At 40.6% G+C, this 13,899-nt stretch overlaps 1 protein-coding gene across 2 annotated transcripts in view; it reads right to left on the bottom strand.

Moving 5' to 3' along the window:
- PLOD2 (procollagen-lysine,2-oxoglutarate 5-dioxygenase 2) overlaps positions 1–13,899 on the bottom strand; it is a 175,869-nt gene that overhangs the window by 69,378 nt on the left and 92,592 nt on the right. For both annotated transcript variants that reach the window (XM_040349105.1, XM_040349106.1), the window contains exons 4-5: positions 11,178–11,341; positions 3,598–3,710 (exon numbers count right to left, since the gene is read on the bottom strand). In XM_040349105.1, the coding sequence (XP_040205039.1) occupies positions 3,598–3,710; positions 11,178–11,341 (277 nt within the window). The remainder of the gene's footprint in view (positions 1–3,597; positions 3,711–11,177; positions 11,342–13,899) is intronic.

Here is a 13,899-nt window from a genome sequence, read left to right as displayed (position 1 = left end):
CTTTAATGTCTTAGAAATAGAATACTGAGACAGAGTACATTACTACATTAGAAGGCATCTACATTACTGGTTTTACCAAAACATAAAAAAAATGTTTAACATGTGCTACAAGATAAAATAGAACAATGGCTATACAGATACATGTGCACAGTAAAGTGACCCCCATAAACCAACCAGACTGAATTTTACATCCATTAGAGTTAAACAGGACCTGAGCTATGTTGGTTGTGCCAAAAAAAGCAGATGACAAAAGGACTAGTCAGTAGTATTGCCTGTAGGCTCCTTGCAACTGACCTTTCCCCAATACCTTGTTCCACAATGCCACACTATGGTTGGCTTACTAAAGGCAAATAGGCTGTTCACTTTGCAAGGTAGGTGAAAGTACAAAGGATATTTCATCACAGCTTAGTAAATACGGTCAATTTGTACCTTAATCATGTGAAAGGAAAATAAAAATAGCATTTTTGGATAGATAGATAGATAGATAGATAGAGGTGGCAATTTGGTAGGTCAGACACAGAAGGAGGGAATGAAGGCGGTCACATACGGTTGAGAGATGGAGATCAGGGTTAACATGCAGAAGACGGGAGTTGAAGGTGTTAATCTAAAGGGCACATAGAAACAGCATTGAGATAAGATGTAATGGGGGTGGGGGGAGTAAAAGGGTTTAAAAAAATAAATGAAAATCCCACAATTAATTTCAACTCCACAAAATGAATCGACTGCTGCTGTCGATCCTTCATTCACAAAACTCCATTGGATTGATACTTCCTCTATTGTAAGAAGGGGAGGGCTCTCAGAAATAAACACTATATAGATTCATTGCGTCATCACAGTGATCACAGAGTAAAAAGCCACTCGGACCGGCACTGTACATTGCCTCTGTGTTCTGAGCCATCTGATAATGGCTTACATAAGTATTATTGGGCACAGCAGCCATCTGTGCATTATTTCTGAAATGTCATTTATAAACCATGATCTGATTGTAGCGTCATTGCTACGCCATCACAAGAAGCTGCACTAGGTGGGCCTCACTAGCAAAATCAACAAGTACTCATGAGACCGTCAGGGGGACCATTAGAAAAAAGGAAGTGCAGATGTGCGTATAATTAAGTTCAGTCGCTTTTTAAAGTTGAACTCCAGCCTTACCGTCATTCTTGAACAGGCTCCACGTCTGTGCTAAAATGTCTTTCACTGCACACAGTGAGCTACTCACAGTGTGCAATAGAAGCCAAAGCAAGTCAAACAAAGCCTTGGATTTCAGTTTTCACTCATAAAAGGTGCATCATATGGGGCCTTAGTGCAATTCTGCCTGCAAAGGCAGGCGGTCTAGAATTCCGACACCACCGACTGGCACCCACCCAAATGCTTGCTTCAGATTTAAGGCCTACTTTAACATATAACTAAAGAGTGGAAAAAAAGTTAAGAAAACTGCTCAGGTTTTTATAGCTGTCTGGGTCCCTGTTGGAGAGATTCACCCTGGTTACCGTTACTGCAGAAAGAGAAAAAGTCCCACATTTTGGCTATCAGAACAGGGGAAATCTTTTAGTGGGGACACTAGCACTGACCCTGGTGACAATGAGGAATTCCTCTCACTTTCAGTTTTTACCATAGGACAGGAAGTTGAGGGAAATGTCACCAATGTGAGACACAGAGGGCAAAAAAAACAAAAAAAAACACAAACTGAAGATTATAACCCTCCCTTAAAGGGGTTGTAAAGGTAAAAAAAAAAATCCCTAAATAGCTTCCTTTGTAAAACTAACTTCTCACAAAAGAATACCTAAAGTAAAACTATAGCCAACGTATTTATTTATTTTTTTCAATTTAAAGGGGTTGTAAAGGTAAAAAAATGTTTCCCTAAATAGCTTCCTTTACCTTAGTGCAGTCCTCCTTCACTTACCTTATTCTTCCATTTTACTTTTAAATGTCCTTATTTCTTCTGAGAAATCCTCACTTCCTGTTCTTCTGTCTGTAACTCCACACAGTAATGTGAGGCTTTCTCCCTGGTGTGGAGAAAGCCTCTTGAGGGGGGAGGGGGCGAGCAGGAGCTAATTAGCAGGGGTTGTCCTGCTGGAATTTTTAATTAACCCTTTTCACCATCAGCCTCAGGTTGTGTTTAGAATCACACATTTTAAGGGAAGCGCGAATTCATTACTGCTTTACCAATTTTACAATGTTGACTGGACTGTACCATTATCTGACACACGTCAAAAAGTTAGTGAAGGTTTACTTTTATTACATCTATAATGGCTTCTAATTTTAAGTGCAAGTGCCTAATAAACTGATGTCCCTAGTTTCATTTGATTTAGGCACCAATGGACTATACAAACTTCCCACCTCAGCTGTGTACGGCTAAAATTGATCAACTTTCAAGCCATTAAGAAAAAAAAAAAAGCTCCAAATTTGCCAAACAATGAAAATCCAGGTAGGCCAATCCTTGTTTCTAGTAGCTCTGCTGTATGTTCATGGTATTTTGTATTAGAAAGCATACTGTGTTTTGCTGTATTCAGCTACGCAACTTAAAAAACTTAATATACTAAAAAGTAGGACTTTTTTCAGCCTGAAAGCAATAAACTTTGTTTTCTCACCTCCAGCACTGTCCTGTCCTCACCAACTTGTAACTGGTAAAACACAGAAGCAGACAGAAGAAGTTTTCTGCTCTACTCATTGGGGTTGAGCTGGAGAGCACGGGCGACCATTACATCTTCCTATGGCACTGCACGAGTGGGTCTACATGAGAAAATCTATCATATGACTGCAGTCTTCACTTGGCGCCCCTGCATTATTTTCTTCCTATAGCGGAGTTTTCCTGGTATCCGTATACCCCCTGTGGTCACACAGAGCCTCCCCCTCCGATCATTAAGGATTCGTTTATTGGCATTCCTTGAGCTACATGGAATTTGGTCCATAAAAGTCCCCCAACTTTGGCGAAACATGTTGGGATATAACATCCAATATTGACCATCTTAAGTATATGGATACTAATGACCAGTAAACAATAATTTGTATAACACTCTGCTCACATATTTCATAAAACCGTTTAGGTTTTGCTGTTCTATGTAATAAAATTTTGTATTTTAAATTTTTGTATTTGTAAACGTATTCTTTCGCACCGTTATAATCCCAATCACCCTATTGCTACCATTTCCTCTGCATTTGGGTTGTTAAGGAGGGGTAATCTTTGGTTATACACTGATGTTTGTTACCTTCTTCAAAGTAGCGCTATATGCACTACTGAGCCCTTTACTCTGTGCGTTATGCTCTGCCGAACCTTTCACGATATGCAGTTCTAAAACCTGACCACACAAACCATTTGGTGTGGCACATTATGTGCACCTCTTTACTTCTTTACCTTGGGGTTCAGGGGGATACAAGTACCTGCACCCATTCTCTAACAAAAAAGCCTTGCTGATAAACAATGGAACAGTGTGAATCCATAATTATGCCAGCAAGAATATTAACCAATATTTCATGTGGACATAACACCTCACCACAAGAACTGGCTTAAATGTTTGACTATGATAAGGTGTCCAAAAATCGAAATATGTGTAAAGTAATATTAAAGCCAATAAATGCAGTATACATTCTCTGTCTTACCCGTTGAAGCACATCAAGATAAATTTTGGTGTAGAAAAGCTGATCATCGTCATTATCTTGCAATGTCCATTGTTGTACAATTTGTTGTATATTGGATGCATAACCAATAAATCCTGGAATAAAAATATTTACTCGATTATTGTAACATAAGTAACTGTGCTAAAAAAAAAGTATGGAGCAGATGAATTTGTGAAATGGTTACATTAAAAGCATACTTTACAAAAAAATGTAAGCACTGTTGTGTTAATAAAACTACACCGGCTAAAGATTTCTCGATGGGATTGGTGGGTTCTTACTTAACCTCCCTGGCGGTATGATTCTGTCTGGAATTACGTACCAAAAGCGGTACAATTATTTTGCAAGGACATTTGGTGATTTGTACTGTAGGCCTGTAATTCTTAGGAATAACTCACTTAAATCTGACCAAACAAGAATCGAATAGGCATCCCGGGTATGAATTTTTTTTAAAAACAAAATTATAAAATTATAATATAATAAATAATTATAAATAATTATAACAAATAATAATATAATTCTAATAAAAATTATTCAATAATGTAATCAAATCAAAATCACTGAAATTTTCTCAGTTGCAAAATTGTCGCTGTAATTTTTTTTTTTTTTATGACGATGTTCCCCACAAATCGCTATCGCACAATTCTGCAAGTGATTATAATTTATTATCGCTGTTTTTTAGCTGATCTAAAACCATTTTTGACATAAAGGGACACTTTTGGTTGCTATGGACAATCTACAGTTTGCAGGGAGAAAGAAAGGTTTTTATTATATAAAAGTACATGTAGGGCACTGGGCAGACCACTAGGGACAAGGGGTGTGTGTTTTTTTTTACATACAGTACTGTAATCTATAAGATTACAGTATACTGTATGTATAGTGTTTGTTTACCTTTTTGAATTTGGCGCCGATCTCCGCTCCCGTGCATCGTAACGTCGCAGGGAACGGAAATCAGCGACACAGGAGGACGCTGTGTGAATCGAGCGAGGTCCCGCTCGCTCACACAGCGCGGTGACATCGCTGGATCCAGGACAAGGTAAGCCAGCGCACGCTGCAGGCTCTGCACAGCTACCCCGAGCGTGACTCGGGGATACCGATCGCAGCCTGAAAAACCCACCCCGAGTCACGCTCGGGGATACCGCCAGGGGGGTTAAAGTGGATGTAAACCCAAAAACATTTTTTTTTTTTTTGATGTCACAATGTAGAGAATAAGATTTCCTATCATTGTGCCACACATAGTTAATCCAACTCTGAGCAATCCACTTTTATTGTTCAGTGAAAATTAACAGACTTCCAGATAACCTGTCTAAATAAAAAGTCCTTTCCGTCCCCTTGCTTCGAATGACAGGGTTTTTACATATCTCATGCACTAGCTTGGACACATGCACATTCCTGGATGTTTATCATAATATGGGGGGTTATCCACAGTTCATTGTGAGAGGTAATGTATGTCACTCGAAGCAAGGGGACGGAAAGGACTTTTTATTTAGACAGGTTTTTATCTGGAAGTCTGTTAATTTTCACTGAACAATAAAAGAGGATTGCTCAAAACTGGATTAACTCTGTGTGGCAAGACTAGGCACAGATGATGGGAAATCTTATTCTCTACATTGTGACATAACACTTTTTTTGGGGGGGGTTTACATCCACTTTAAAGCATAATATGCTCATCTACTGAGGGCACTACTGGTTTTGTAGAACGCACAGTTGAGAGCACAGCTTTTCAGTCAGATGGTCATTGTGCCAACAACCATCATGGTATTAAAGAGGTTATAAAGCCTAAAAAAAAAAAAAAAAAAAAAAAAGAAGGAATCTGAAATGTATTCCTTGAATGAAGGTAAAAAATATTTAGGCATCAGCAGATTGTGGGACAGATTGTGGGACACTAACTATACTAGTGTCAGGAGGTGCCAGCATGCAGTACTGGCACACTAAAATGTCTGGTTCTAATAATCCATAAGGTATAGTTAGCAATAACAGATCCACTTACGGACCGCTAAAACAAAATAAGACGAACTGTTCTAATCCCTAGTTACAAGCTTTACACCATATGAACTTCTTGACACCTTATGGATTTAATTACAACTAAAATGGAGACAGATTAGACTCTAGAGAATACAGGGTTAATATGTGGGAAGCGTCACCGGAGATTCAAATGAAGCATGATAAATAGAGAAAGGCAGCTATGAAAACCTCTGTGTTTCAGCCCAGAGTCCCAGAGAAAAGGTCAACTTAGACTGATTGCAGGCTGTGCAGTTATGCGTTCCATGCATTCACAGTACAAGCACTCTGTTTAAACTTGAGCAAGTTCCAAACCCAGCTTAGTTCTTCCTGGCTAGCAATTTCACTGAAGGTGGTAATTTAAGGGGAACTTGGTAATTTGAAAGTATAGCTCTACTGTTGTTCTAAATAACCAAGAATAGCAAGAAAGCAAAAGTGATATGCTGACCAACACAAAGCATTTTAGTTTTACAAGATCCTGCATTTCCATTATGTTAAGGCACCTTATGGACCCTGACAAAAAACAAACAAAACAACAGCAAAAAAGGAAAGGACTTTTGCTTTACACATTTATTTAGTATTGTCATTTTTTTGCACAGCAGCATTCACATCAGTCTTTCTTTACACCTCCCCCTCCCTCAAAGAGCATAAGACCGAATGCATCTGCCACAGTTCTACATGGGCCAACACTCATTAAGGTCAACTTGGCAAGCCAATAAACCTACCAATATGTTTTTGGGTTGTGGGAGAAAACCAGAGCACCCAAAAGAAACCCATACAAAACTTCAGGCTGATAATATTCTTGGTAGGAATAGAACCATTAACCACTTAAGACCCGGACCATTATGCAGGTTAAAGATCTTGCCCCTTTTTGCGATTCGGCACTGCGTCGCTTTAACTGACAATTGCGTGGTCGTGCAACAAGGCTTCCAAAATTGGCGTCCTTTTTTTCCCACAAATAGAGCTTTCTTTTGGTGGTATTTGATCACCTCTGCGGTTTTTATTTTTTGCGCTATAAACAAAAATAGAGCAACAATTTGGAAAAAAAAAAGCTATATTTTTTACTTTTTGCTATAATAAATATCCCCCAAAAAAAGATAAAAACACATTTTTTTTCCTCAGTTTAGGCCGATACGTATTCTTCTACCTATTTTTGGTTAAAAATAAAAACACAATAAGCGTTTATTGATTGGTTTGCGCAAAATTTATAGCGTTTACAAAATAGGGGATAGTTTCATGGCATTTTTATTAATATATTTTTTTACTACTAATGGCGATCAGCGTTTTTTTTCATCACTGCGACATTATGGCCAATTTGACACATTTTTGGGACCATTGTCATTTTCACAGCGAAAAGTGCTAAAAAATGCACCGATTACTGTGAAAATGACAATTGCAGTTTAGGAGTTAACCACTAGGGGGCACTGTAGGGGTTAAGTGTGATATGTGTTTCTAACTGTAGGGGGGCGGAACTGGACGTGTGACGTCAGTGATCGTCTTTCCCTATATCAGGGAACAGACGATCACTGACATTGCCACAATGAAGAACGGGGAAGGTGTGTTTACACACACACCTCTCCCCGTTCTTCAGCTCCTGTGACCGATCGCGGGACACCGGCGACAAACGGGTTCGCGGGCATGGTCACGGAGCTTCGGACCGGGTGGGCTCTTAAATAGGACGTACAGGTACGTGCTTGTGCCCAGCCGTGCCCTTCTGCCAACGTATATCGGCGCAAAGGGATCCTTAAGTAGTTAACCCTAGTGTTGCAAAACACAAGTCCTTTAATAATGTATACCTATTCCTTTGGCATGTAGTGTTGATAAAGCTTTGACAATTCACACCAGCTGACAAGTGTTACGCAGAGAGCACACCTACTAGTGTATGTTGCATAGGGGCAGTGTGACGTCTTGCTTGCCTTGACACAGTCGAGAGCTTTTTTTTCTAATTTATTGGAATGCCAAAAAATGGCATTTCATTCAACTCTTTGCACCACGGAATGTTGTAATGCTGTGCAGTACATTTTAATATACTGTGTAAAAATAAAGCAAACACGCTAGAGTTACACATTGAATGATAGTTTATGATAAGATCCACAACAGGCAGCTCACTACTCATATGAACATGTATGAGGAATCCACAAAACAAAGTCATTCAGGAGCATTACATGTCATCTCCAAGGTCACAAGAATGCCAGGCAAAGCAGTAAAAAACAATCAAAGTGTATTCATCCACATGGTATAGATAATATATTGCACATAAGAAGGTTAAAAAGTATTGCCAGTTTGCCAAATCGGAACAAAGCAATCACATAGCCTCATACAGCGGAGTCAGGGGTGTCAGACCCGGTCTTCATGGTATGGGGAACTAATCCTGAATGACAAATCTGACTGCTTATGAGCAGAGTGAATTTCCGGCGTGAGAACTGTGGAGCGGAAGTGACATAGGTGGTGACCCAGATGTGACATCAGACTGTCAGGAAATCGCTGACGAAGGTGCATGCCCCAAAACATGTGGTCAAGACAAATGGCTTTTATCATTGTTCCATCTACTTGTGATTTCTGCCAGAACATCCAGCGCTTTTCCCTTCCAGCAGTTACAGCCCTTGTCAGGGCCCCTGTACTAATGATCCAAAGATAGTATAGCGAACTCCCCCACTGAGCTATTGTGTTCTTACAAGGGGACCCATTGGCTGAGAGCACTGATCGGGAGACAGTTGGTTGCTGGTTTTCCCAGTATGCTCGACCAGGTTCTGTCAACCCGAATGTCAGACGTTTTTTATTTAACAGACATTCGGCCCGTGTTTACTAGGCTATAGGGCTAGTTTTTATGAGCTTTTTCTTGCAGAGTTTATCAAGCACCTCTTGCATTTAACCATTAACATGCAAATTTGGGATAAGCTCAACAAGCACTTCACAGGTTTTTTTCGTTTTTTTTTATGCCTTTTGGCTTAAAGGGGTTGTAAAGGATTTTTTTTCCCCCTAAATAGCTTCCTTTACCTTACTGCAGTCCTCCTTCACTTACCTCATCTTTCGATTTTGCTTTTAAATGTCCTTATTTCTTCTGAGAAATGCTAAATTCCTGTTCTTCTGTCTGTAACTACACACCGTAATGCGAGGCTTTCTCCCTGGTGTGGAGAAAGCCTCTTGAGGGGGGAGGGGGTGAGCAGGCAAGTCAGGACACTCTACTTTGCAGATAGAGAAAGGAGCTGTGTGTTAGTGGGCGTCCTGACCCTCCTGCTTGCCCCCTTCCCCTCAAGAGGCTTTCTCCACACCAGGGAGAAAGCATTGCATTACTGTGTGGAGTTACAGACAGAAGAACAGGAAGTGAGCATTTCTCAGAAGAAATAAGGACATTTAAAAGCAAAATCGAAGGATGAGGTAAGTGAAGGAGGACTGCACTAAGGTAAAGGAAGCTATTTTGGTGAAAAAAAAATGTTTTTCTTTACAACCCCTTTAACCATTTTTCAAATCATAGAAAGTCAACATTAGAAACATCAGTCAACTTTGTAAAAACTAAAAAAAAGTCAGTAGTTATAAAATTGTAGCAGCTGACTTCCTAATAAACAGCCACTCATCTGTCCCAGGATCCAGCGATGTCCTCACCCAGTTGGTTTCTTCACCAGTATTCGGTGACTGATGCTGGCATCTCAACTGTGGGCAGTCAGCTGCGATTGTTTGCCGCTCCATAGCACTGCGCCTTGTGACTGGTCCTGCACATACCTTACTAATAGGGTTGTCCCGATACCACTTTTTTAGTACCGAGTACAAGTACCGATACTTTTTTTAATGTACTCGCCGATACTTTTTTTTTTTTTAAATGTGTCCCCACAAATATGCCGCCATTTGTCCCCACAAATATGCCGCCATTTGTCCCCACAAATATGTCGCCATGTAAATATGCCGCCATGTCCCCACAAATATGCCGCCATGTAAATATGCCTCCATGTCCCCACAAATATGCCGCCATGTCCCCACAAATATGCCGCCATAAGTGCCTGTCCGCGCACTTTGACAGACAGATCACCCATCCAATCCTGGGACGGGTGATCGGTCTATCAAAGTGCCCGGACAAGGGGGAGTGTCTATACACGACGAGGCGTGGCGGGAGAACACACAGCTATTGAAATGAAAGCTGTAATGTTCCCCGCGCTGATCAACTAGGGAGGAGGGCTTAGCTTTCTCTTTGAGGACTGCTCTGCTCCGCTCTCTTTAGGGGAAAAAAAATAAACATCGGCTGAAGCATCGGGAGCATTTGTGCGAGTACAAGTACTCACGCAAATGCTCAGTATCGGTCCCGATACCGATACTAGTATCGGTATCGGGACAACCCTACTTACTAACATTTTGAGATGAGAATGAGGGACACCTACTTGAAAAACGTATGTAGGCATAGGACACGCCCCCTGACACACCCATTTTAAAAGGCAAAATAACCAAACAAAGTTAATTAAATCCACAAGGACTTTTTTTTACCACTTCTATTCCTTTATATTGGCTTTTAAAATTTACAAATGCAGCAATTTAGAACTTGGATGAAATGTTTAGCTCTGGGAAACAGTTTTTGAAAGATAAAAAGTGCATTCATATACAACTATATAAATCGGACCAAAATGAGGGGCAAAGAGGGACAGAGGGACATTTCTCCAAATCAGGGACAGTCCCTCAAAATCAGAGACAGTAGGGAGCTATGGTCCTGCAGTCTTCTGGGACTGGTGACGTGTCCCAGAGGACTGTGGGCAGGGAGGGAAGAAGGAGAATTTCAGCTCTGATTGCCTAGACAACCTGTCAAAACAAGGTACCTGCTCCCCCAAAAAATTAGGTGCCAAAAATTACAGGGAGGTAGGGGTGGGTTGGGGGAGGAGAAGAAAGAGTGAAACCTCCCCTTTTTTGGTGAAGTTCCACTTTAACACAAGAGTGATTAAGCTTTTACGAAGCAATGTGATCAGTTCTCCCAGTTCCCCTTTGTGATCTTCAGAACACCTCCTTATATGTTATTGTGATTTACACAACATACCTCCCAGAACTACATCTCTCACAAGGCATTTCCCGATACACATATGACCAGACTTGTGGGGTCAAGGCAGCAGCACTGTTTTGCTAGGAAAAAAATACTCAATGTATGGATGTGAAGAGGGAGTAGGGGGTGGGGGATAGGTATAATTATGTAGTTTTAGCAGGCAGGGTTGAAAATGTGTGGAGATTTGAGTGTAGAAAGGAAAGGGCTGTGTTGTCAGCCCTAACAGGAGGTTAAGAACACACCGATATATAGCAGATAAACCTGTACATTTCTTTACTTGCAGTGTTTTTAAAGGAAATAAAAAACATTGGGAAGTGTGTACAAATGCCTGTCATACACTAAGGAATAACCTGAAAGTGAGATGCTTAGAGACCACCAGATTTTACTATAGTGAAAAATCTGACTTGCAATGGAGTTTTCCCGTCTTAACCGTACAAAGAAAGCATAATACGATAACATTGAAATTTTCTCCTGGCAACATTTTTGTTTTACTTGAAGAATTAAAATTTGGTTAGGAATCCCATTGGGTTAGCACAAAAATGGTTACCTCCTGAGTTAAGAAATCGTTTCCCACTGCGCACCACGGGGTACTTGTCCGCTAATCTCTTGTCAGGCCAGATTAATGCTTCTGCAGCAAATATAACCTTGTGCTGTGTTTGCTGGAATTTTGTGAGCAATTCTTCAGGGTCTCCAGAAAAGATGACATCATAACTAGAAAAAAAAAATTAAAGGATGTAACTGTTGGGTTATAATAAACTTTTTTTTAGAAAGCAAAGGTAATAAATAGTCTATGAAACATCAATGCATTTTCTGAATACTATACAATTCTGTTCTTTTCTATTCCATATAAATTAGAGATGAGAAGAAAGAGTTTTGCCAAATGATTATGAAATGCATAAATCACTAATAGGCTCAACAAACCATCACATGAAAAAAAAAAAAATATTGATAATAGTAAAAAATATAAGATAAATAACTAAACCATGGTAACACCACCACCACCCATTTAAACGCTTGACCACTGGCCTGCAGTGGAAATATCATCAAATGGCATGTGTGCAAATAAAATTAACACTACTGTAGCTATTCTAAAGATGATGCATGTAAAAACATCAGCCATCACTCTGCAAGTGTATCACATCAAAATATTCGTAACACAAGCGGGCTGCCTAGTCGGCCATCACTCAGCAAATTTTCATTCCATGACATCCTCTGGACAATAAATACAATATCCAACAGATGCGCACAGGAAATATATATGCAAATCCTTATTGTGCTTATACCTGCCAGTTTGTGCTCTATACAATAAAATAAATAGTAATAATGGACGTACCCAACAAGCCACATACGTTTATTTTGCGTACATCTGGGCAAAATATAGCTAACAGAATTTAAGAAGCTCGCCTCCAAATATGAATGGATTGCATGAGTCTTTTTACTGATCTGAAATGAGATCCATTGTTGTCTATGAGACATCTAACCCAGCTGAGCAAAGATCAGTAATAAAACACTGAGTACAGAGCAGTAAAACATGCATTTGAGTTTAATTTACTCACATGCATGTTTGCTCGACTATAAGCATGTTGACACGGGTATAAATGAGTATATTACAATACAGTCAAGAAGAAGAATTTTACTTGTCTACAGGCTTACGCACCTTTAGGACGGGTTCACACTGTAAATATAAAAATTTGTAAAAAAAAAAAGTCTTAATTTTTCAAAGCATTGTGGGAAAAAAATTGCAACTTCAAAAAAATCACTATGTCTTTTACTTTGGACGGTCTTTCCAAAAAGGCCCTAAAATGTCAGGACAGTACAAATACCACCTTTTTGGAAAGACAGTCCAAAGTAAGAGGCATAGTGATTTTTTTGAAGTTGCAATTTTTTTCCCACAATGCTTTGAAAAATTAAGACTTTTTTTTTTTTTTTTTTACAAATTTTTATATTTACAAGTTATTTTTCAAACACTGCATAGGCATACTTGCAATTACACCCCAAAACACATAATGCTACTTCTCCACATGTGTGAGACTTTTCCACATACAGAGGGCCCACCTTCAGGCATTCTAGGAACATAAATTACCTATCTAATGTCATGTTTATCCATCACACCTTTGAAGGCCCTGGAGCGACAGGACAATGGAAACGGCCACAAAATGACCCCATTTTGGAAAATTTATCAGTTTATAAATGTTTTCCAACACATAGCATGTACATAGCAAAAATGACACCCCAAAATACATTTTGCAACTCCCGAGTAGGACGATACCACATTTTACACAGCCTACAGACATTACACATCTAATTTCCTGACTGGTCATTACATTTTGAAGACCCTAGAGCACCAGGACAATGAAATTACCCACAAAATGACCACATTCAACCGATGTTGCTCACTGGGACCGATGTGTTTTACTGTGTGGAGACACTGGCCCAGATTCAGGTAGATCCACGCAATATTTGCGTGGGCAAAGGGCAACGATTTTTGCTCTGCGCCCACGCAAATATTTTGATATGCCCGCGATTCACGGAGCAGTAGCTCCGTAAATTGCGCGGGCGCTATGCTAAATAGCCGGGCGTAAGGGTGCCTAATGTAAATGATCCCGCCGGGGGCGGGAATCATTTAAATTAGGCACGCTCCCGCGCCGAGCGAACAGCGCATGCTCCGTCGGGAAACTTTCCCGACGTGCATTGCGGCAAATGACGTCGCAAGGACGTCATTTGCTTCTAAGTGAACGTGAATGGCGTCCAGCGCCATTCACGAATCACTTACGTAAACGACGTGAAATTTAAATTTCACGAGCGGGAAGGGCGGCTATACTTTAGCATTGGCTGCCCCTGCTACAGCAGGAGCAACCTTGCGCTAAAGTCGCCGTACGGAAACTCCGTACCTTGCGTGCGCAGGGCCCGTGCAACTTTTGTGAATCGGTGGTAGTATGCAATTTGCATACTATACGCCGATCACAATGGCCGCGCCCCCTAGCGGACAACGCAAGAATGCAGCCTGAGATATGAAGGCATAAGGAGGCTTATGCCTGTCATATCCTAGGCTGCAGTCCGCGTAGCGATGTTCCTGAATCAGGGGCATTCGCTACGCGGGAGCAAAACAGCTATTGCGCCGCGCAACCTATGGTTGCGCGGGCGCAATAGCTTCTTGAATCTGGGCCACTGTGTGATCACTGAGTGTAAAATGCCTTACACTTACTGATCCCTGCCGGAAACACAGACAAGCTCTCCTCCTCCTCCTCCTCCTCCTCCTCATTATCAGG

This window comes from Rana temporaria, chromosome 4 (assembly GCF_905171775.1).
Source record: "Rana temporaria chromosome 4, aRanTem1.1, whole genome shotgun sequence".
NCBI lineage: Eukaryota > Metazoa > Chordata > Amphibia > Anura > Ranidae > Rana > Rana temporaria.
The sequence above is the reverse complement of the archived record's forward strand: the minus strand, read 5'-3'. Positions and strand labels throughout refer to the sequence as shown.